General features: G+C 37.4%; 1 protein-coding gene across 2 annotated transcripts in view; it reads left to right on the top strand.

Moving 5' to 3' along the window:
- Positions 1-24,999, top strand: part of GALNTL6 (polypeptide N-acetylgalactosaminyltransferase like 6) — a 956,008-nt gene that overhangs the window by 854,068 nt on the left and 76,941 nt on the right. For both annotated transcript variants that reach the window (XM_081810998.1, XM_081810995.1), the window contains one exon: positions 16,371-16,488. In XM_081810998.1, the coding sequence (XP_081667124.1) occupies positions 16,371-16,488 (118 nt within the window). The remainder of the gene's footprint in view (positions 1-16,370; positions 16,489-24,999) is intronic.

The following is a 24,999-nucleotide window of genomic DNA, read 5'->3' as shown; positions in this document are numbered from 1 at the left end:
CTCATTCTATGCAAAGGGCAGATACTTGGTCCAAGCAAAGCCCACCAAATTCCTTTCCTGGTATTGACATATGAACACTGTAAGAAAGAATCTTTCTATATCCTAGGATTGCTAGATAAAATACAGAATGCTTGGTTAAATTCAAAATTCAAATAAACAACAAATAATTTTTAGCGTAAATATGTCCCAAATACTACATGCTTTATATCACTAAGTTTTGAGGTGGCTTTTTACATAGCAATAGATAGTATGGCATGGATTTAATGCTAAGAATTAACTTCTTATGGGGCCCCTGGGTGGCTCAGTCGGTTAACCATCTAACTCTTGACTTCTGCTCAGGTCATGATCTCAGGGTCATGAGATCAAGCCCCTAATCGGGCTCTGTGCTTAGTGGGGAGGCTGTTTGAGGATTTCTCTCCCTCTCCCTTTGCCCCTCCTCTCTCTCTCTAAAAATGGATAAATTAATCTTTTTTAAAAAAAGAATTTCTTGTTATTTTGAAAAACTATTAAGTTGGGAAATGAGCATAATTTTTTTAAAGATCTAGTCTAAAAAATATCTTGGAAGTTAGGAAAGAGAGTATTTGTCAAGATCAAAGGACATTTCAAACTTGTTTAAGCAAGAAAGGGATCAACGTGCCTCTACATGATTTCTCTATGTGACATGTGCTTCCTCGGATACTGGGTGACTTCAGCATGGTCTGAATTCCCACATAGTAGCTCAGAGCTCCAGGATCAAATGACTCCAATGACCACAATAAAAATGAGATGGGCTCTCGCAGACCATCTGGGAAGTCACAGGGTGTCAATTATGCCACCCTCCATAATCCTAACCAGATTCAAGGACAGAGATGCCGACCCCACTTCTCAATGGGAAGAGGATCCAAGAACCTGTGAACATGTCTGAAAATTGCCATAGAATGTGAAAGGAAGAGATGTGAACAGACACAGAGCATGGCGAGGACGTTCCTTTCCTCTCCTACCATACACAGTTAGATGAAACTTCTTTGTGGATAGGCTTGGCCTAGAGGAGAAAATAAGATGATGCTTTCATCCAGATTTTGGATAAATGATAGTTATAGCCTTTTTGTTTAACACTTCTTTTCTTCAGTCCCTGTTTGTTTTGCTCTGTTTTGTTTTTAAGGAATTAAGGTCATTAAGCAGGGAGTAAATGTACATGTTAATTTATTAAAAGGTAAAGTTTTGATAAGCGGTATTAAAAATCCATGCCACTACAGCCAATTTTAGTTTGATATAAAATGCTAGGAAATGAAAGAAAAATTGGTTTTGATTTGCAATCAGTGCCTAAGAGAAAAAGCATATTTTGCATTCCTTACTGAGATGAAGGGCTAATGTTTTCATAAGAAGAAACTGTCAAATGTTTATTAAATCAATGAAGTATAAAACAAGCTTTCTTGCAGTTTCATCCATGCTTGGATTTTAATAACTAGCATTTATCCCTTGAATGAAAAGTTATATTTGTATCCAAAAAGAAAGGCTCCCCACTCTGCATTTGGGATTTTTAGCTCTGAATAGTCTCCATTACTAATGACATAAGTGTTTTGTTCTGCCATTTCAGATTATTATTATTATGTTCCTTTTGATGTTGGTGTTGATGACAGCGTAAGAGCCTAGATGAGGCAGGGGGAGCAATGAGCGGGATCATTCCAATGGTGGACAGCTAAGTACGAGGGAATATGGAACCTGGTAGCCTAGAACAGAGATGTGAGGGAGTAACTTAAGTGATGTGCATTCATCAACACTATGTGGGGATCTGAGGACACATCTATACCAAAATACGGATTTTAGGAAGGGATGAAGGTCATGTTGGAAGACAAGGCAGAAAGCAGGAGGGCTATAGTGTTACGAATGAATGTTATGTTATTAATCTGACAATGTTATTAAATGTTATGAAATCTGATCTGTGTTTTATGTAAGAGAAGCAGAGTGCCTTTGCTGAGCCCAGCTGGGTTGCTGGGCAGATGATACAGTAACTGTGGAACTGGTCGGGGCGGGGAGGCGGTTTAAGCTAAAGAAAGAGAAAAGATGTCTTAGTCCATTTGGGCTGCTATAACAAAATTCCACAGACTGTGTGACTTGTAAACAAAAGAAATTTATGTCTCACAGTTCTGGAGGCTGGAAGTCTAAGATCAGGCTGCCAGCATGGTTGGATTTGGGTGAAGTCTGTCTTCCAGGTTGCAGACTGCAGATTTCTCACCAAGTCCTCACATGGTGGAAAGGGCAAGGGAGTTTTCTTGGGCCTGTTTTATGAGAATGCGAATCCCATTCATGAAGATTCTGCTCCATGACCTAAGCACCTCCCGTAGGTCCCACCTCCCAACATCATCACCTTGGGGGTTTGGTTTCAACATATGAATTTTGTGGGGAACACAAACATTCAGACCATAACAGAAGAGGCAGAAGAGTTTGGGAAACAGAGAGGAGTGAAAAGACAATAAAGTCTCAAGGTGTTGGATTGGCATCAGTAACCCCTGTGGAGAGCAAGGTTAATTTCAGAAGCAGGAAGAGTTGTGTGGTCCAGAGATCTTGTGAAACTCTGAGTATGCGTGGTGTGGCTTTGGAGCTTAAGGAGAGGCACAAGTCTTAGGTCCCGGGGCAACCTTCCCCCAGGCAGCCTCATTCAAAGGAACCATCCACAGAGCATGACCATGCCAGCAGAGCAGCTTCCTCGGGGATGAGGCTGGTGACAGGCACAGTAGCAAAGTGACTTAAAACACTGGAGTAGAAAAGCATGGGCAGACTTGCTCCGAAGCACACAGTTGACATTCCCAGAGACTCCCAGAGAACTGGGAAAATCAGGTGGGCAGGAGACTAAATCTCTTCTGTCAGACAGATGGACCCAAAGACTTTTGGAAGACCACTATAATCTGATTATTAGTGTTAATGTGACCTCGTTTGTCCCTTCAGGCAAGGAAAGTTTGAGCTGTTTAGATCACATAAAGAGACGATTAATAACTGAAACGATCACCATGGTCATTATCCTGATATGTAATATGAAGCCATGATTAAAACCTGTGACCATTTAGAAATTAGAAATGAATGACGCACTTGGGTGGCTCAGTCAATCATATGACTCTTGGTTTCGACTCAGGTATTGATCTGAGTCATGAGATGGAGCCCCACGCCGGGCTCCGTGCTCAGAGGGGAGTCTGCTAAGTATTCTCTCCCTCTACTTCTCCCTCTACTCCTCTCCCTGCTCTCTCTCTTTCTCTCTCTCTCTAAAATAAATAAATAACTCTTAAAAAAAGAAATTCAAAATGAATGGATCCTATAAGAATTGCAGGATAGGGGCGCCTGTGTGGCTCAGTCGGTTAAGCGTCTGCCTTCGGCTCAGGTCATGATCCCGGGGTCCTGGGATCGAGCCCCGCATTGGGCTCCCTGCTCGGCGGGAAGCCTGCTTCTCCCTCTCCCACTTCCCCTGCTTGTGTTCCCTCTCTCGCTGTGTCTCTCTCTGTCAAATAAATAAATAAAATCTTTAAAAAAAAAAAAAGAATTGCAGGATAAGTATACTGAGAACATAATTTTGGAGTATAAAAATCCAAAACTGTACCTTAAGCCAAGTCTCCAAACCCTCATATTGCTCAAAGAGAGACATGAACAGGAAGTGACTTAAGAAAATAAGCCATTGCATTTACACTTTATTTGTCCCTAGACACCGTTGAAGAGATTTCACTGGGGGAGACCAGGTGTATTCCTCATCTGGAGGAGTAGAGTGTAGGTGGTCCCACTGTATTGTTTAGTGTGCACCTATTTAAAGGCCAGAATGGCCAGGACACCGTGGCTGTACCCACACGGGTGAATCCATCCACACACTCACTGCAGGAGTGAGGGACGGAATCTTGGACCAATCACTCTGGTGCCCCTTCTTGGAGGTCTTCCATCTTCACATACATAAGCGCGCACACACACACACACACACACACACACACCATTTTAAGCCACAGAATAGCTGAGGGACCCAGCATCTTGGTCACATAATACTAAGACTAAAAAAATATTTAGCCATTCTCCTCTGATACCCACTGAGACAGTTGTTGATGTAGCCTTTTGACATCCGGAGTTTTCAATTTCATCTCATGTTAGATCAGTGGCAACCGCTGAAGATACAGAGGCAGCAGTATTCTGAGCAACTTCACAACTACCAGCTTCACTGGAACACCAAAGCAAGGCCATCACCTTCTTAAGGCTACATCCAGTTTAATGCCCTGTGTATTTGTGCTGACATACACAAGATTTCCTCTTTCATCAACTCTGTATCCTTTCACAGGGGGGTCTACTATTCTAAATCTAAAAAAGCAGCCAAAAGTATATTCAATTTTATAAAACCTTTTAAACCATTACATTGTATTATATGTGTTCATATTTGTGATGAAAAGAAAATTATAAGTCATGGTACAATATCATATAAAATTCATACTATGATTTATAATTTTGTTTTCCTCCTTTTTTATCCAAAAAGCTGAAAAAGTCATAATTCTGCCACCTGCTTTTGGATAATTACTTGGCCCTTATTCCTTTCTACTAACCCTTTTCTAAACATTAACATTTGCATTTGTAAATCTAGAAATACAGAAATCTTTTTTTTTTTTTTTTTTTTTGAGGAAAGGCTTTGGCTTTCATTATGAGCAGCTCTAAAATCCAGTTATGTATTGTAACATACCCTAAGGTGCTAGGGGAGATAACTTTAGAAAATAATCCAAAAAAATAAGCCTATGTTAGACCTTAGAAATTAGAAAACTAACCAAAATCCTGTCTCTATCAAAAATTATTGTCATTACCAGCAGCTTGACAGAATTGCAAATATGTCCTATTTTAAGAGCTTGGAATTCAAAATGAATCAGCTGTCTATGGGTGTATTTAACAAACCACCTCAGAACCTAGTGTCTTAAAACAGCAAACATTTTGTTGAGTCACAGTGCTGAAGTTCAGAATTTAAGACTAAGCTCCACTGAATGATTCTTCTGCAGGTCTCACCCAAGTTGGATGAACAACTTGTCTTGGTTTGTCTGGGACTTTCCCAGTTTTAGCACTGAAACTCCAACATCCCAAAAACCCATTAGTCTCAAGCAAAACTGAACAGGTGGCCATCCTGTCTGGGATTACTTATGTGGCAGTAATCATCTGATGGCTCACCTGGAGCTGGATGGTCTAAGATGGCTTCACTTACATATCTAGTAGTTGGTGCTGATTGTCACCTGGATCATGTGTCTTCAACAGGCTAACCAGGCTTCTTCACATGGTAGCAGGCTCCTCGAAGAAGTGGGAGAGAGGGCAAGCCTCAAGTAGGCAGAGCCTCTACTTGTACCACGTTTGTTGAGGTTAGCTAAACCAGTCACACAGCCAAGTAAATCAAAAACAGTGTACCACACAAGGACGTGGATACAAGAAACCATGATTCACTGGGAAACCATTATTGTTACAATCTAGCATAAAGTCAAATATCACTTAATATTCACATTTAACAAATCTGAGATTCCCCATTTTGTTTGTTGTGTTATTTTAGAGTCTATCTTCTATTTGGCAAGAAAAAGAACCCTTCATTCCTAGGACACAGCCGAAATAACCATTGCCTCTCAGAAAGAAAAGCAGAAAACCTCTGTTGCTATTTTTGCTGCTGCTGCTGCCACTTGTTCTTATTTTTTAAAAAAATTGGGTTCTAGAGGGGAGGGGGGTGGGGGGATGGGTTAGCCTGGTGATGGGTATTAAAGAGGGCTCATATTGAATGGAGCACTGTGTGTTATATGAAAACAATGAGTCATGGAAGACTACATCAAAAACTAATGATAAAATGTATGGTGATTAACACAACATAATAAAATAAAATTTAAAAAAAATTGGGGATGAGGACGCCTGGATGGCTCAGATGGTTGAACGTCTGATTCTTGATTTTGACTCAGGTTATGATCTCAGGGTTGGGAGCTGGAGACCCACTCCGGGCTCTGTGCTCAGCGAGGAGTCTGCTGAAGATTCTTTCTCTCTCTACCTCTGCTTCTCCCCTACTCACACTCTCAATCTCTAAAATAAATAAATAAATCTTAAAATATATATGTATATATATATTTTTATTATATATATATAATTTTTTTAAGACTGGCAGTCTAGTGCAGCCTAATGGAAGAAGTAAGAAATACAGTTATGCCAAGGCATGGATCCAGTCACTCGTCCAGTAGGAATTCCTTTGAGAGCAGAGTGCAGAAAAAATATCTCAGCTTAGCTCTGCTGGCTCTAGGCATAGGCCTGGGTGCTAAGCGTTAAACTTCTTTACTTAAACAATTCTCTCAGCTTACACATATCAGAGCCATTTCTCCCATTATACGTACATCATCCCAAAGTGCAAAAGTTAGGAGAAATCATAGCTTTCTACGATTGGAATCAAATTTTCCCTCAATTTCTGTATCCTGCTCTTCCAAAGAGGACTTCTTTCTCCCAGACCAGAACCTACTTCATTTTTTGCCTCTAGAGTAACTACCTCCTTGCATAACAGAAAACTCACATTCTTCCCTCACCTTTATGGCCCTCATTACACAAAAAAGGGTAAGGAAATTGTAGCCAAAAAGAAATCTTTTTAAGACAATTTATATAAATGGATTTGTCAGTAGTTATTTAACCACTCTTTTCAAAATTCTAATTAAGTAATGAACTAATACTTAAAAGAACAAAATTGTTAGAACAAATATTATGTTTTAATCTGCAATATTGTTTTACTCAACAATTGTATTCTATTTGGAAATAATTATATTTTAGCTGTAATTGTTCTGTAATTTTTGAGTCATGGGCCAACTAAAAATTTCTAGTTACATAATTGAAAATTATGTGGTTCATCTCTGTGTTGATTGACTTGGCTTGATTGAGTCCAGAGGGAAATTGTGCCACTTTGTTTTTGTTTTTGATCAAATTCATATTGCAACCCACATGTCCAGAATTCTCATTGCAGCCACAAAAATGAATGGGAATTGAGAGCCAATTTATTTTCTGAGGCCAAATTGAAGAATTCCTTTAGATTTCTGGACCTAAGTTTTAATTGTTAGCAAATTTTAAAAATAAATTTTTATGCATGCTTATCTTTCAATGTGATGGGTTTTTTTATTATTAAACCCCCAAAAGGCACATGAGATGCACTAAAATTCGAAATAACACTTTTTGTCTGAAAATGCGAGAAAGTAGGCAAAAATTTATGGGAAAAACTCCCATATTTTTCACATATGGGGAAGAGTCAACATGTGAAATGGAGAACAATAGGAGGCTCAGCAACTCCTCAGAATGCAGTGGGACTTGCAGGGTAAGGCTACAAAGCATTAAGAACTACATCCTGGTTTAGCAAAAACAACCAACTGTACACTTTGAAAAATGCATTTGCAAATGAAAACATGAAGATTTTTTTTCACGGGTGCCAAATAAAGAATGGTTCTAGTATACTTTTATATTATAGGCTCATAAATTTAAAGTCAGCAAGTTTTGGAACACAAAAATTGACATAGAACAGTAAACTAGTCTACCATAGGTAAAAAGGAAACATATTTATTACCTGATTCAGTGGCCTTAGCATAAAACAGAAAACTGGTTTCCATTAAGCATTCAAACGTTACATTTTTGTAACCTGAAGAATAAAGAATATTCAATAGGAATATGTTGCTTCATGCTTATGTTATTTTTAAAAGATGACCCAATGATGATATGATGATATCATACATGATATGAGTTGCCACCAAGACCCCTACTGCCCAAGCCACTCAGTTCCTTCAAATCAGCAGTTCTGTTCATTTCATGCAAAACAAAGTTTGTCAAGGCTGAGTCCCAGTTCGGGGGATATAGCTTCCATATGTGTCCCACACAGGAGGCCTTGCCATCTCCCAAAGCACTCACCGTGCAGGAGGTGCCTCTGTCACCCCAGGACTTGACGGCTTCTGGCTCTTTCTTTCCTCTCTGGGACATCTTGCATGATCTCTTCAGGCTGCTTAGACTCCCTTAAAAATAGAAGAAGCTCTTATCTTTTAACAACTTCTTCTTTCCAAGCCACAAAAATCATCAAGGCTGCTGTCCTGGCTTGCTCTGTGCCTGAAATGAGAAGGGTTGTGGTGATCAAAGGGGAAGAACAAATACCCATTTATTTATCAATAATTTCTTGTGTTACATTGGCACTGCCTATATATGTTCCCGGTGGGAATTTTTAGCACCCACTCTATTTTGGCACTGCACTAGGTACTCCCCATGCATCCTCCATCCTCCCCTCATGCTCTGGCTTCAGCAGGACTGGCCTTCTTCCATTTCTTATTACTATGCTCCCTCCTACCACAGGGCCTTTGTACACTATCTTCCTTAGTGTCAAATCCATCCTTTACCCCACACCCTTTCTTTCCATTTCTTTCTTTTTTTAAATTTTTTACCCTGAGAAACTTTTCAACCGTTCCTCTCCAAACACTGTCATAATCATGACATGTCCCTAGCAAGATTTATCTGTAGACTGGCCTATACTAGTAATTTATGATAGATCTGTAATTTCTCAGTAGGATTGTTACTCTTCTCTAACTCTTATTTTATCAGGCCCTAAGTCATTAGGCTTGCACTGGTATGGAACGTGAGCTAAAGCTTCAGGTTAGGACACAACTTAATTGTGAACTTTTAACTTCCAGAAGTGAAAAAGTAAATAAATCTGTACACTTTTACTCTGTATAGCAAACCAGGATATATAATTCCAGAAATTTATCCTAAGATATATTCACACACATGTGACAATGATGTATGTACAGTTATTCATTGTAGAAATTTTGAAAGAGCAAAATTTTGAAAATAACCTAAATGTTCACCAAATATATATATACATATAGATGCACAATGTAATGACGGGCAAATGTTAAAAAAAATAGAACAAGGATGGCATGATCATTAAAAATATTAGCTAGTTTTTAATAATTAAGCATTTTTTTTAAACTAAGTAAAGGACACTGTATATAGTATACAATCATTTGTATAGAAAAGGAAGAAAAAAACAGATATAGCTATATCTCCCTATATAAGCATAAAATACCTCTGAAAGGACATCCAAGAAGTAATAGTGGTTGTTTGTGATGAGAAAAATAGAGTAGCAGTGGATAGATGTAGGAACAAGAATGTTTATCAACATGTGAATGTATTATCTATTCAAAATAATTCAATAAATATTTTTTAATGTTCTAAAATAAAAATTAATGGATAAATCTTCAGACTTCCACAGTTGGACAAGATGAAGTAATATGGGCTAGATTTACCCACCCACATGAAAACACATAAAATATATGAAATAGTAATTTTCAAGACACTCAATGTCCAGCAGTGAAGGACAATGATCCCTGAGAGATGGGAAACGATAACATGAGACCTACAATTGCCCCAGTTTCTTGACTCAAGAGTTTCTAGGTTGTGGTATGAGGAAGGGGAACCCAGGTGGGCCAGGTGGGGCTCAGCATGGGTTGATATGGAGCTGAGAATTTGGGGAGAATGGGGCAGCTAGAATATCAAGGGCAGAACACCACGAGAAGAGAGCTACAAATCTGTACCCCTTGAGTATTCAGCAGAGTAATGGTAGGAGCATGTGTGTGAAGGAACAACCCAAACAAACAAACATTCAAAAGAATTAGAAATAATAGTGCCCAGAACAAACAGAAGTCTTGGAATAGTGTATGTTCCCACCAGCCAGACTGACAAACTTGGTGATTTGTAGGACATTCAGTAGAGCACACAGAAGGTCTAGATTAGGAGAAGCGAATAATTTGCCCTAGATTAAGCACTAGTCCAATCCTGCCTAATAAATTGTAAGAACAAATCCCAAGAGGGTCAAACTATTTCCAAGTAATGTAACTGCATCCCAGAACAAGATGTTTAAAAGAATACCAAAATGTCCAGCACCCCAAAATGTAAAAGTTCTAGAACCTGATGAAAAAATTACCAGGCATACAAAGAAGTACCTGTATATGGCCCATAATTAGTAGATAATTCAGTCAATGGAAACTAAGACCTAAGAATCAACAGATAAGACTTTAAGACATTATAACAGTGTCCTACATGTTCAGAAGGTTAAGCAGAGGGGCGCCTGGGTGACTCAGTTGGTTAAGCATCTGCCTTCGGCTCAGGTCATGATTCCAGGGTCCTGGGATCAAACCCTGCATTGGTCTCCCTGCTCAGCAGAGAGCCTGCTTCTCTCTCTCCCTCTGCTGCTCCCCCTGCTTATGCTCTCTCTCTCTGTCATATAAATAAATAAAATCTTTTTTAAAAAGGAAGAGAGTTAAGCAGAGACATTTAAGATATAAAAAGAGCAAAATAAAAATTGTAAAGGTAAAAAAAGGTGTAAAATTAAAAATGCTTTAGATGGGGTTATCAGCAGATTAGACATTACCAAAAAAAAAAAAAAAAAAGATTTGTAAACTGGAAGATATAGCATCCAAAATGAAATGCAAAAAGAGAAGTTATGGAAATGAACAAAGTATATAATTGGAGTCTTTGGAAGATATGAACAAAAGGTAGGGACAAAAAGAATACTGGAAGAAGGGTGCCTAGGTGGCTCAGTGGGTTAAGCATCTGCCTTCACCTCAGATCATGGTCCCAGGGTCCTGGGATTGAGCCCCACATCAGGCTCTCTGCTCAGTGGGGAGTCTGCTTCTCTATCTCTCCCTCTGCTGCGCCCCCCTCCCCCTGCTTGTATACTCTCTCTCTCTCTGTGTCAAATAAATAAATAAAATCCTTCATTTAAAAAAAGAATCCTGAAAGAAATAATGCCCAAGAATCGTCCAAATTTCATGAAAACTATATATACGATCCCAGGAACTCAAGTAATCCCAAACACAAGTATACCAAGAAAACTATATAACATATGTCATGTCTTATATAATAGCTCAAATCCAATGACATAGAGAAGATCTTAAGAAGCCAGAGTGGGGGAGAAAACTCAGTATGTACAGAAAAGCAAAGATAAAAATAACACATTTTTTATGGAAAACAATGCAAATGAGAAAGAAAGTAAGCAACATCTTTAGAGGATTGAAAGAAAAAAGCTATTAACCTAGTATTCTATAGCCAACAAAAGTGTCTTTAAAAATGTAGATGACAAGATGACTACATCTTTAAAAATGTAGATAAATGCAAAAGATCAAACTCCCACTACCAGAAATGTTAAAGGAAGTCCTTTAAGCAGGGTAGAAATGTAATGATAGAAATCTGGGTCTACACAAAAGAATTAAGGAAACAAAAATGTGTTCATAATATAATTTCATATATATGAAATTTTATTTTTAAATCTTTTTAAAGGATAGTTGACTACTTAAACAAAAATATTAATAATATAATGGGGATTTATAACACATGGAACCATAAAATGTATGCCAACAAAGTACAAAGGTTGGGGGAAGAGAAATGAAAGCATTCTATCAAAAGGCTTTTATAATATATGTGCAGTGGTAAAATATACTGGAAGGTAAATGTGATCAAAAATAAACATACGTGATATAAACCCTAAAGCAACCACTTAAATAAGAAAAAACAAGGAGTCTTTGTTAAGTCAAAAAGGACACTAAATGGAATCATCAAAAATATTCAATGAATCAAAAGATGGAAAAAGAAATAATAAATGGGACAATAGAGGGGCACCTGGGTGGCTTAGTAGGTTAAGCTTCTGTCTTCGGCTGAGGTCATGATCCCAGAGTCCTGGGATTGAACCCCACATCCAGCTCCCTGCTCACTGGGGAGTCTGCTTCTTACTCTCCCTTTGCCACTCACCCCCTGGTGCTCTCTCTCTCTCTCACTCACCCTCTCTCAAATAAATAAATAAAATCTTTAAAAAAATAATAAATGGGACAAATAAAAAACAAAGAAGATCATAGATTAAGGCTTAACCACATGAATAATCATATTAAAAGTAAGTTATCTAAATAACCCCATTAAAAGGCAGAGATTGTAAAACAGCAAGATGCAAGTATATGCTGTCAACATGAAAACCACTTTAAAGACACAAATAGTTTTTAAAATAAAGTAAAAAGTTATAAAAGTTATAAATATTAATGTTTAAATAGTACAAATCCAAAGAAAGCTGAAGTGGTAAAGCAAAGATTATTACCAGAGATGATAAAAGTCACTTTGTAACAAGAGTAAGGTTAATTCATCAAGAGCACATAACATCCTAGACATTTAGGCACTTATTAACAGAGCTACAAAATACATGAAGCAAAAACTGATGGAATAGCACAAAGAAATAAACAAATTCAGAATTAGAGTCATAAATTACAAATCCCTCTCTCTAATTAATAGAATAAGGAAACAGAAAATTAATAAGAATATAGAAGACTTGAATAGCACTATCAACCAACTTTACCTAATAAATATTTATAGACCAGTCCACTCAACAGTAACAGAATATGCTTTTTTATCAAATGTAGATGGAACATTTACCAAGATAGGCCATATTCTGAGCCATTAAAAACTCATTATAAATTTGAAAAGATTCAAGTCATAGGAAATATATTATCTGAGCACAATGGAATTAAATTAAGATCAATAACAAAAAAAATCTCTAAAAAAATCCCTAAATAGGGGCACCTGGGTGGCTCAGTTGGCTAAGCATCTGCCTTGGCTTAGGTCATGATCCGAGGATCCTGGGATTGAGCCCCACATCTGGCTCCCTGCTCAGCAGAGAGCCTGCTTCTCCCTCTCTCTCTGCTACTCCCCTTCCTTGTGCTCTCTCTCTGTCAAATAAACAAATAAAATCTTTAAAAAAAAAAAAGCTTTAAAAAATAAATAAAAATAAAAATAAATTTTAAAAGCCCTAAATATTTGGAAACTAGATTGCACATGTCTATATACCTAATGGATCAAAGAAAGAAAAGAAAAGAGAAACTAGGAAGTATTTCGAACATAATGAAAATGAGAACACTGCATATCATTTTTTGTGGGATTCTGCTTAGGGAAGATTTATAGTACTAAATACCTATATAGAAAAAAGAAAACTCTCAAATCAATGATCTTAGCTTCTACCTTAAGTATTGAGAAAAAGAAGAGCTAATTAAACACAAGGTAAGTAGAAGATTAAAACAATAAAATCTAAAGAGAAATCAATGAACTATAAGTGAAAAGAACAGAGAAAAATCAATGAAACCAAAAACTAGTTCTTTAAGCAGATCAGTAAAATCGGTAAACCTCTAGCCAGACTGACAAGAAAAATGAGAGAAGTGACACAAATATGCTCAGCGTCATTAATCATCATGGAAATGCAAAATAAAACCACTCTGAGATACCATTATATCCCTATCATAATGACTAAATTTCAAAAGCCTGCCTGTATCAAGTATTAATGAGAAAGGGTAACAGCTGGAAATAAAACACTGCTATTAGGAATATAAAAGGGCACAACCGCTTTGAAAAAGAGTTTGACCATTTCTTCGAAAGTTAAGCATATACTCGCCATATGATCTAGTCATTCCACTCCTAGGCATTTTCTCGAGAGAGAAATGAAAGCATATGTCCACACAAAGATTAGGAAACAAAATTCATAGCAGCTTTGTTTGTAACAGCTCAAAACTGGACACAATCCAAATGCCCATCAATAAGTGAGTGGATAATCAAACTGTGATATATTCATTCAAATGGAATACTACTCAGCAATAAAAAAGGGTGAACTATTAATACATGCAAAACATAGATGAAGCTAAAAGTAATTATACTGAATAAAAGAAGCCAGGCCCGGAAAAAGAAAACAAATTATATGGTTATGCTTATATAAAATTCTAGAAACTCAAGCTAATTAATATACAGTAACAGACAGCAGATTAGTGGTTGCCTAGACAATGGGAATGAGGTCAGAAGAGAGGGATTACAAGAAAATTTAGGGGGATGGCAAATATGTTCCTAGTCTTGAATGTGGTGATACCTGCACTGGGGTACACATACTTACGTCAAGACTCATCAAATTGTATACTTAAGGGGCGCTTGGGTGGCTCAGTTGGTTAGGCGACTGCCTTCGGCTCAGGCCATGATCCTGGAGTCCTGGGATCAAGTCCCGCATCGGGCTCCCTGCTCGGCGAGGAGCCTGCTTCTCCCTCTGCCCCTCCTCCCTCTCATGCTCTCTGTCTTTCATTCTCTCTCTCTCAAATAAATAAATAAAATCTTTAAAAAAAAAAAAAAAATTGTATACTTAAAATATATGCAATCCATTGTATGTCAACTGTACCTCAATTAATCTGTTTAAAAGATTAATAGGCAAATATGAGTAAATGCATACATAAATGAAAAGTTGGTTTCTTACCAGTCATTCACATTAATCAAGATAGGAAACATTAATTTATTTGGAGCCTGGTAAAAACATCAACAAAGACAAAAAGGATCCATTTGAATTCATCTTATTATATCTAAAACTAACCTAGAATACACTACACAGTTTTTTTCATAAACTCATTAAGAAAACAGGATACTGTGTTTCCAACAAATTACATACAATACATACATGCAAACAAAAAAATCAGTATAGATCTTTCTCTTGCTACTATCGATAATTCTAGATCTATGATAATTCTAGTTTTGAGATTTAGTCTGCACAGCGTAAATTCTGATGCACTTTGGTCTCAGATTTTCCACGATCAAATGAGAATACATTTGTATGACTTCCATTTGTGGTTCAGTTTGAACAGGATCGAGAAGTTCTGATCCCTTCTGCCCAAGGTCTTAGAAAACAGAGGTTACACTGTGGTCGTGTGTTCATGGGGGAGCTGCACCCAATACATGTTACAGTCCTAATTTGTTCCAGCTACAGTTGTAATTCTGCTCCGAAATCCAGTGCGTGGAAAATGGAAAAAGATTAGGCTGCTGGAGAGGGGGATAAAGTAGGCTACATCTGATTCTAGGATTTTTATTTCAAACAATATAAAAAAATGCATGAGATTCTTCAGGTTATTTTTTTTTAATTCTGCTCGCTTTCCTAGGTGGAATAATAATCCCCTTTTCTGCCTTGCAATCTTTCCATCTACACAGAGTCTACACGTTAAAAAATATTCTTCAACTGAAGTAATTAGGCCAAATACCATTTTAACATACAAAGTCTTTGAAATACATAACACACAAAGAAATTCAGGTTTATGTGGTTCAAGTGCCTCATAGTTTTTTGAGGTTTATGCTCTTTACCAAGAGCAAGTCTTCAGTTGGTCTGTAAATTGGCATGTCTAATACGTTTATAGATATTTGAAAATGTGTATCTTCAACACTTAATGCCTTGTACTTTTATTTATAAATATTCTTTGCTTCAAAAATTTTTCAAAACGATCACAAAAACTATGTTGGAAATGTGAGTTTTTTATAGATTTGCTTTGTCTGCATAAGGGCATTCTTTAATTGTTTTATATCCACATTTACGTATTTGTCTCTCTTCGCCCCCAAACTCTAAAACAGAAAAAATGTCACGGTAAAGAGCTCAAAGACTTCGAAATCAGAGGACCTGGTTCAGCCCCAGGACCACCTCTAGCTCCAGCCCCCTGGTCCTTACCTCTCTCTGCCTGTTTCTTCAAACATTACATAGGAATGATATTCACAGGGTTGTAGTGTGGATGAATCAAAAGAATTGAGTAAAACTTTTAGCCAAGAGCCCAACACATATTGAGCACTCAAAAAAACTAGAGCTACCTTTAAACTATAAAAATTTTAGGACAGGGCCCAGTGATTATCTCATTATCTCATTATATAGCAACCAAACTACAATGTGTCCTAACAGGAATGGAATACTTGAAAATTATTATTTGACCAAAAGGAATATTTCTTAGAAAGTCAGAGAAAGCCTAAAAAGAATAATGTAATTACAGTGAAAAGGCCTAGCTTAAATTCCACATTTGGCATCTTAATTAAATAACCAATTCTGGTTGGTTATTTCATTCTACTGATCATGTCATAATCTATAAAATGGACATGACCTGTGTCAGTGGGAAATTCTTGGTGAATCCATACTGAGAGATGAAATTAAAGATATTGTCTGTAAAATTGTTTACTATACTTTCATCTGTCTGATAGTACAAGATTCCACTCACTGAAGGAGAAGTCATAAAATTGAGTGATATCTCTCAATATATCAGTCCCGAACAGTCATGTCTTTCTCGCTAATGATTAATAGATGGAGCAAATGTGGCTTTACATGGCATTAATTGCATTAGAAACTGAAGTGCAAAGTTAAAAGCTCATGAGGATTCCAAGAGCAGCTAGAGACCCAATGAGAACCCTATATCCACTTACAGAAAACCAGTGCTGAAAAGCATCTTACAGTTGACCACTGAAGCCTATCTTGAAGTTTGCTTTTATTTTTTTTCCAAGCAGATGTTCATAGTCCTTTAAAGATTATTTTGTCCATTTCACAGGTCCCCTGTTATGGCTGGAGGTCTCTTCGCTGTGGATCGAAAATGGTTTTGGGAGTTGGGTGGCTATGACCCAGGTTTAGAAATCTGGGGAGGAGAACAATACGAAATCTCTTTTAAGGTAAGTTACCAAGACCCTCTTCACACACTGTCTACATAATTTTGGTGAGTCCCGTAGGTTGTCATCATTCCGTCTCACAACCTGTGTTGTAAAATGACAACAAAAATAGATATGTCACCTTTCTAAGTCAGCTTTTGGATGAGAGAAGCTGCTTCCTTCTGATGTTTCAGCAAGATGTAACCAGGCCATAAAAGAAATGCGTAAGAGAAATCATTCAAAATCCCATTTGCAGGCAGAAAACTTGGCAGCCAACAGGGCTGCTGCCCCACCAACAAAGCTTTCCTTCCGTGGCACTTAGACCATACAGAGAAAAGAATTAAGACAAAAGAAATTGGGTTACTGGAGTTTTTGCCCTTTGTATTTATTTTCGAAATAATGGTTCATATTTTGATTATAACCATTATTCCAAAATTTCAGTAACAGAAGAGTAACTTAAAATATGAATAACAAATTAAGGCTATTTTTCATATAATTCCATAATATGTGAATTTTTTATGTCTTTTCATCGGAAATGGCCCAGGTCTCTACTTGCTTTGATCAGAAATACTCAACAAAATTATACATACATACGATGGAATTCAAATTTCAGGGTTTATGAATGGAAGGAATTCACCACAACATGTGAGGACCAAACAAGCAAAGCAAAATAAACTGTGTGAAAGTTTGTACTCCAAACCTCCAAGATGTTTTTTTTTTTTTGAAAAAGCAGTGTCATAAAGGAGAAGAAATTCATTCTTTTTTTTTCTTTATCGTTGTCATTATTTACACAGAAGATAGATTGATGTTGTAAGATTTATCATACAGAAATCTCTTTCTAAATAAATCATTTTTTCCTAATTACTTCCAATATAAAATCAAACCAATTCTTGCTGAGGAAAAAAAAAAAAGCATCCTGAATACAATAACAATCAAACTTAAGAATCCAGCTAAACTCTTTGAATTTATGCATCGAAAGAAAATGATAAAGCTGATCTTCATAAAACTGTAACAGCTATATTCAATGTGTTGACAAAAATGTTATGTTGTCCTCACAGTGTCAAAAATAAATATCTTTAAGGAAAAACTCAGGAGGCATGATTGCAGGCTTCAGGCCATCTAGAAGTTTCCATCTCACTCTGCTGGCGGTAGTCCCTGAAATACCATTTAGTAAATTCATGCTCTTTTTCATCATTCAAACACATCTAATCTCATATCTAAAGTACTTCTTTAAAATCTTTTTGTGGATATTTGATTTAAAATCCTTAAATTTACCAATTTTGTTTGTTTCTCTGTGATAGTAATAGCTTCACACTTACCACAATGTATATGACAGAAGGTCGTTTAATAGTAGTAATGATGACAAAACGACATTTACTTACCGGTATGTGCCAGATGCTGAGCTAAATGCTTTATATACATTATCTAATTTAAAGACATGACTCTAAGAGGTAGGTGTTATTCCATTTGAATAAACTGAGTGAATAAACTGAGACTTAACGTTTTAAAGATTTTACATTAAAAATTGTTTTGAACTTTAAAGATTACGTAAATTACCTCGTGCTGCTTTGGGATTAAAATGCTCCATTTCTGCTTAACTGCAGAGAATACAGAACCAATAGTGCCAGTACCATTCTAGAGTTCATTGTGAACCCTTTGATCTCTACATAAAGTTTCCTCTCATTGAAAAGGCAAGTATCTTCCTTACAGCCAATAGCATGACAGCAAATTTACTGCTGACCCTGGCAAAATAACACTGATTATCAGACATGGCTCAAAGCTAGGTGCAAAGTTTGCTGTAACACCGTCAACTGGAAAAAGAGAGTATTACATTTGACCCCAGCATTAAGGGAAAAAAATGGCATTGCTATATCTGCAATATCTTCAGAATTCAAGAAATACTTTTTACTTTCCGCTGTTCAAGATTTCTTTTCCTGGGCGCCTGGGTGGCTCAGTCGTTAAGCGTCTGCCTTCGGCTCGGGTCATGGTCCCAGGGTCCTGGGATCGAGCCCCGCATCGGGCTCCCTGCTCAGCGGGAGGCCTGCTTCTCCCTCTCCCACTCCCCCTGCTTGTGTTCCCTCTCTTGCTGTGTCTCTCTGTGTCAAATAAATAAAATCTTTAAAAAAAAAAAAAAAGAAAGAAAAGAAAAAAAAGAAATGGTATGGGCCTCCATTTAAAAAAAAAAAGATTTCTTTTCCTTAAATACTGTTAATTCACAGATTCTTTAAGTTTAAAATGTTATTAAGAACATTTCTACTAAGCAGGAGATACCTGGCTTTGACTAACGAGCTGGATGATGGATAAAATTGCTATGGAAAGTCTGGAGGACTTGCCCAATACACATTTGCATTCTAAATCACAAAAGCATTTCTTAAACAAACATAGACCTGCATCTCTCATTTCTGTGTCACTTGTAGCTACCACACCTCTTCTGGGTGACCTGAGATTTTATTACTCCATTTCCTATTTTTCAGTTATCTGTCATTCTGAAGGACATAATTGGAATACAGTCCTGTCGTCCTTGTCTAGAAACCATGGCAACAGAGCTGGAAGTTCAGGACTAAATTGCCCCAGGTTGTTTGGTTGGAATGACAGATTCTTTGGCAACAGCTATTTCTTACAGGGACCTGGTTCAGACATATCCCTTCATTCTTCTTGCTATTGTGTGCTGACCTTGGGGTTCCTGTCCCTCCCTATTAGTATTTGTAACATGAAGGGGACAAACTTACACAGGCTTTGGTAGAATTTGCATTGAAGCAAGAAGAATTTTCTCATTAATTCTTGTGAAAGGAATCAAGAGAGTTGTACACACCTAGTTCTGTGAAATAGTATTAAAAATAAAAGAAAAATCAAACATCTGCATCCCAGGACATATTCCATAAATTATGATTAATTTTGCAGGGCAAAGCACTGTAAAATATACACTGGCCAGCACTTGAGAGTCAGGAAATATGTATGGATAACTAAGAGCTTACAAGTCTATTTAACACCGTAATAGAAATTGTTTTAAGTGTTGAAACTTAAACTCTGATTCAAAAGAGTTCTATCTATGGTCATTATCAGGCATCATTCCTTGCTGTTTACTCTTTAATCAAAGAATCATTTTACCACAGTTTATGACAAGGTTCCATCGCTAAATAAACTATTTCTAGAAAATTCTGCTTTACATTAAGGGCTTAGTTTTTGGTCAAACATTTTTTGGTTAAGAGTGCTCCTCAATTTTCTTTCTCTGTAAATCTCTTTCCTTTTTCTAACATCTGATTAAATGAGCAGATTTTGTGCCATAACATAAAAGCCAACAAAAGTGTAATTTTCAGGAGGCAGTTGAGGAAAAGAGCTCTCTAGAGAAATGATCTGTGTGCCCAGTCTTCAGCCTCTTTCAGTATGAATCTGAACTCCTGAATGGCCCAGAATTATCCAGCTGTCTTTCAAATGTTGCTAGGTTAGCCAGCTGCTAGGGAGGAGAAAGCAGCATTCAGTCAGTCATTCAACAAGCTTTTATTGAGCATCTAATTTATTCCAGGCCTTGTTCCAGGTACTCAATTTGGAATTGCACCTGGAAACAAAAAGGAACCCAAAACAGACTGCATGGTGTGGCATAAAAGAGATAACCCACACCTTTAAATATTGTCTATCATTTAACTTATTGAAATAATATTAAACCTTTATGAATCTGATTTTTCCAAGCACCTTTTTACACGCATTCCCCAAAAATAAAAGTCCAAATGTTAGCATTTTCAAAAGATCTGTCCTTCAATTACAGAAAACTCTTCTCAGAAAATAAAAATGAGCAATACACACTAATTAGGCACCCACAAGAAATTTAGGAGGAAGCCCAGGGACTCCATCCCATCACACTCTCTGGCACGAGATATAGCTTAGACCCAGGTAGAAGAGCATTAACTTTGGTCTGGGCTGCCCTTTCCCACCCTTAGGGCTTATCAACATGGTCCCACATTGATCCAGCATTTCTTGGCCATCTGTAGTCAGGAAAGGGGCTTGACCACTAGCCTTAGCTGTGCAGACACATGCCAGGCTCCAGGTGAGATGACTATGGCTACCTTATGTCCTAGAATGAATCTAACAAACCTGGGAGCACGTAAGCCTGATTCAAAACCACTCTAAGGGGGTAACCCACTACACAATCACCTTTGTTATGTGCTGTCAACCTTCTCAAATGTTGAGTTTAAGATTCAGACATTTGAGGATATTTTGCATCTCACAACCCTTCAGCCCTTTTCAGTCATTAATTCATTCAACAGACATTTATTTATTAATTACAATGTGCCAACTCTTGGCTAAGCTCTTGAGATGCAAGGATAAATGTGAGAAGATTCAATTCACCGCAATTACTCATCTTTAGTATTGTTTGTAATATATTTTATTTCCATATCACAGTAATAATTCAGGACATATGCAATAGCCTGTTCGCTAGCCTCCCTGGCTATATTCTTTCTCCTCTTTCAACCTATATCCACATTCTTTTATTCCCCGAGTTGCTTTATTCTCCTCTCCTAAAAATTCAGTTCCTCCTAATTACCACACAAATCAAATGAATGTACTGAAACATTAACCATGAGACTTTGCATCAATTATCTGCTTCACTTGTCTGAATTTACACAGCAAACCAACTTAGTGTTTTTCTGCTCTTTCCAGAGATAGAAACTCATACTTCCATGTCTATTCCTATTTATTGCAGAGATTTTAACTAACCAGTCAGACTTTGTTCCTGAGAAATTTGTTTATTCTCTCTACAAATATTAATCAGCAACCTTCACTGTGAGTCTATGTACCATGCAAGCTAGACTCTGCAGAAAAAACCCAAAAGGAAGCCCAGTAGAAGTCCTTGGATCAAGTATAACTGAGATGAGTATTTCACCCATTAAAAATAAACATCAGGGCGCCTGGGTGGCTCAGTTGGTTAAGCGACTGCCTTCGGCTCAGGTCACGATCCTGGAGTCCCGGGATCGAGTCCCGCATCGGGCTCCCTGCTCAGCAGGGGGTCTGCTTCTCCCTCTGACCCTCCCCCGTCTCATGCGCTCTCTCTCTATCTCATTCTCTCTCTCAAATAAATAAATAAAATCTTTTAAAAAATAAATAAATAAATAAAAATAAACATCAATTAAAGCAGGGAAGCACAAAAACCTACATTAAAAATTCCCTCTAAAGTAGTACCTACAAATGTGCATTTATTTGCCACCCTTCTAATGCAAGAGAGGTGAAAGCTTTTCCTTCTGCTGGATCCATAGATTGGAGTAAAAGTAGAGGTCAAGAACCAAATCCATACTGCATTTGCTGTGAGTTCCAGTTTGGTTTCCTATCAGTGGAATGAGAACTTAAAGACACTTGGAAACTATCTTAATATGCTAACAGAATCCTTTTAATTTTTTCATGATTTTGCCCAATCTTTTAGTGTTACTCCGTCCATACCTAATTTGACAACAAATATTTTAAATAACGACTCAATCCTTCCAAACTCCTCAAATTCATTTTGGCATGAACAACAATTCTTTCTGTTCTCATAACCGTATTTCATCAGTTTAAGTGGTATTTAATTAAATTACATAATTACAATTTTTTTTAAGCTAGCATAATCACATAAAAACAAAGACATTGCCTTCAAGGTAAGCATGTAACTTCACTACTAGGAGCAATAGATTCCAGGTGTATTCAAAGTAACCTATATTCAGTACAGGTTCGCCATAGTATGAACGCCATTCAGTACATGTGCAGAAGGCACAAAGGGATGGTTAATACATTGAATTGATTGAACAGAGATTCCATCCGTGCTGTCAGAAACTGTCAATCTAATAAGAGAAAAACTCATGCAGCAGAGGCAGGTGTGTTGCTACCTCTGCACAGAGGTAACTTTCTGACTTATTCAGTTCAGTTCTGGGGTGAGGCTCTTCTTTCCAGTCTTGACCCCCACCGGGTGCCCCAGTGCCCCGACCTAAGGATGGTTGCCCGAGGATGCTGAATGGCCAGTGTCTTACAGTGATGAGTTCTTGCCCTCTGCACCCTGCTCCTACAGACCAGTGCCCTCTCCTGTTTTTTCCTTGTCACTTCCTTTCCTTTCCCAAACCCAGTCTTGTGTAGTCTCTGTAAAGTGGCAAAAAACAAAACAAATCAGTCCTAAAATAAGCCTCTGGGGTTTCTTTGAATCTTTGTTTCTACTTTGGTGTGGCTAGGGAAGAAAATGCTCCTGGAGTAAAAAGAGAAAATAGAAAACATATTCAGCGTAACAAGACAAGTACTTCAAGTTATAATCCTGCCACACACAACTAAATATATACATTTTAAAGTAACTACAATATGTCTGAGGTTTTAATAGACAGCATCCTGGGGGTTTTGTGGGGGTTTTTTAATCCCTTTGTGACTTGTAAAATCTTTACATGGAGCTACCTGTGTTCCAAAGTTCTGGGCATTCTATTTTTCCTGTGGTGATAGTAACTATTACTTGGTCCCTTAACAAGAAAAAGTAATGAGTTAGCACTTAAAGGTCATTGAATTTAATTTCTTATGCTACTCAACACTAATGCAAGGTAAAAATATAACTTCTATTTCATAATTGCAAAAACAGGCCATTGCCTAGTTAATATCAAAGCAAGGATTAGAATTCAGGTTTGCTCTCAAAACCATTAGCCTAATTTCTCTTAGCTAGAAAAATAGAAGACTTTATGCCTTTGGTTAAAAAAAAAAATGGCTACCGTCACTCTCTGGAACCACTTGAAAAAGGAAATGCAGTCTCTTCCTATCTGATTTTTATTAAATAGGAGACTGAAAACTCTTGTTATGATTTAATATAAAATTTAATTTTTTACTATGTTCAAAATGCAGTGGTTATTCAATAAGAATTGAATATACACAATAGGGACTAATTACTGAGTATAAAACATTCAGTACTTTACTCAAACAAGATAACAGCCATTAATTTGGAATTGTTATAGCTCAGTAATCTATATATTCTAGAGCTTAACCTCATTACAGAGCTTCTCAAACAAATGTGAATTTTATTTATTAGTGTTGAAACAATCAAAATTAATAGCCCCATAAAATTAGCTAAATTTAAAGTTTCCCTATGTGGTACATAGCCACCAAAACAAGTTTTAAGTAAACTTATACTTCAACAATTGAATGTTCTACAATTACAGTAGATTTACAGCTTTAAAATAAAGATCTTCTCTTTGAGATCACTCAAAAAAGGAGAACAAGAAACAGAAACAAAATACTTTTTTTTAAGATTTTATTTATTTATTTATTTGACAGAGAGAGACACAGCAAGAGAGGGAATACAAGCAGGGGGAGTGGGAGAGGGAGAAGCAGACTCCCGGCCAAGCAGGGAGCCGGATGCAGGGCTCGGTTCCAGGACGCTGGGATCATGACCTGAGCCGAAGGCAGACGCTTAACCACTAAGCCACCCAGGAGCCCCAACAAAATATTAACTTTATCCTTGACAAATTATCAGATATCTTACCCCCAACCACAATGTGTGAAGAAGGTTATCATATGCAGTAAAAGTGTTTTAAATGATGATAAAACAGGAGAATGGGAAGATGGAATGACCACAGCTACAAATCTCACTTGAAGCCAGCAGATCTCAATTCCCCAAAGTAATTGGCACATCCTCACAGGGGAAACCTACAACACATGACTGAAACAGTGGCAACAGGTGTGGTTGCTGGTGGCCAGGGCTTCCCTTGATTGAGTTTGGCACAGAAGAGAAGCAGCAAATGGGAGGTTGGGGACAATTCTAAAAGAGGTATTAGATAGACAAGCCATATTTGCAGGAAGCAGGCTGTTATTGAGGCAGAATGGAGGAAAGATCCCTGATATGGTGAACAGCCTTGCAGTGGCCAGTTTCTGCTGGATGTGGACAAATACAGGCTAAACTAATTCACTCACACACAAATTTTGTGTCATGAAGTGAATACCTACCCTAATTGGTAAGAATTCTTCCTATTCTAAGATGAGTAATAATAATTTTTAAAGAAAACAGCACAGGGCGCCTGGGTGGCTCAGTTGGTTAAGCAACTGCCTTCGGCTCAGGTCATGATCCTGGAGTCCCCGGATCGAGTCCCACATCGGGCTCCCTGCTCAGCAGGGAGTCTGCTTCTCCCTCTGACCCTCCTCCCTCTCGTGCTCTCTCTAATTCTCTCTCGCGCAAAAAAAAAAAAAAAGAAAACAGCACATAAAAATACTATAAGAAAAAAAAAAAGGACCAGGAAAAATGAAAAAAGGTCACCAAAATAATGTTGCTATACACTGTTATAAAATTTTTGAAAATGTTAATGAAGTCATTGATTCTGCAAAACAATATTAAATGCTGAACTTTATGAGATTAGGCAAAACATCAAAAGGCAAAAGAAAGAGATGGGGAAAAAAAGTAGCAGCAGTCAGGATAAAATGAAAAAGAAAACCGTTACCAAAATGAAGGTCATACTGAAAGCAACACAGAGGAGAAGAGGGGGGCGCCTGGGTGGCTCAGTCAGTTAAGCATCCTTTGGCTCAGGTCATGATCCCGGAGTCCTGAGATCG

This window comes from Leptonychotes weddellii, chromosome 2, assembly GCF_054177405.1.
Source record: "Leptonychotes weddellii isolate Sample4059 chromosome 2, ASM5417740v2, whole genome shotgun sequence".
Lineage (NCBI taxonomy): Eukaryota > Metazoa > Chordata > Mammalia > Carnivora > Phocidae > Leptonychotes > Leptonychotes weddellii.
Note: the sequence above shows the minus strand (reverse complement) of the source record. Positions and strands in the feature narration are given on the sequence as shown.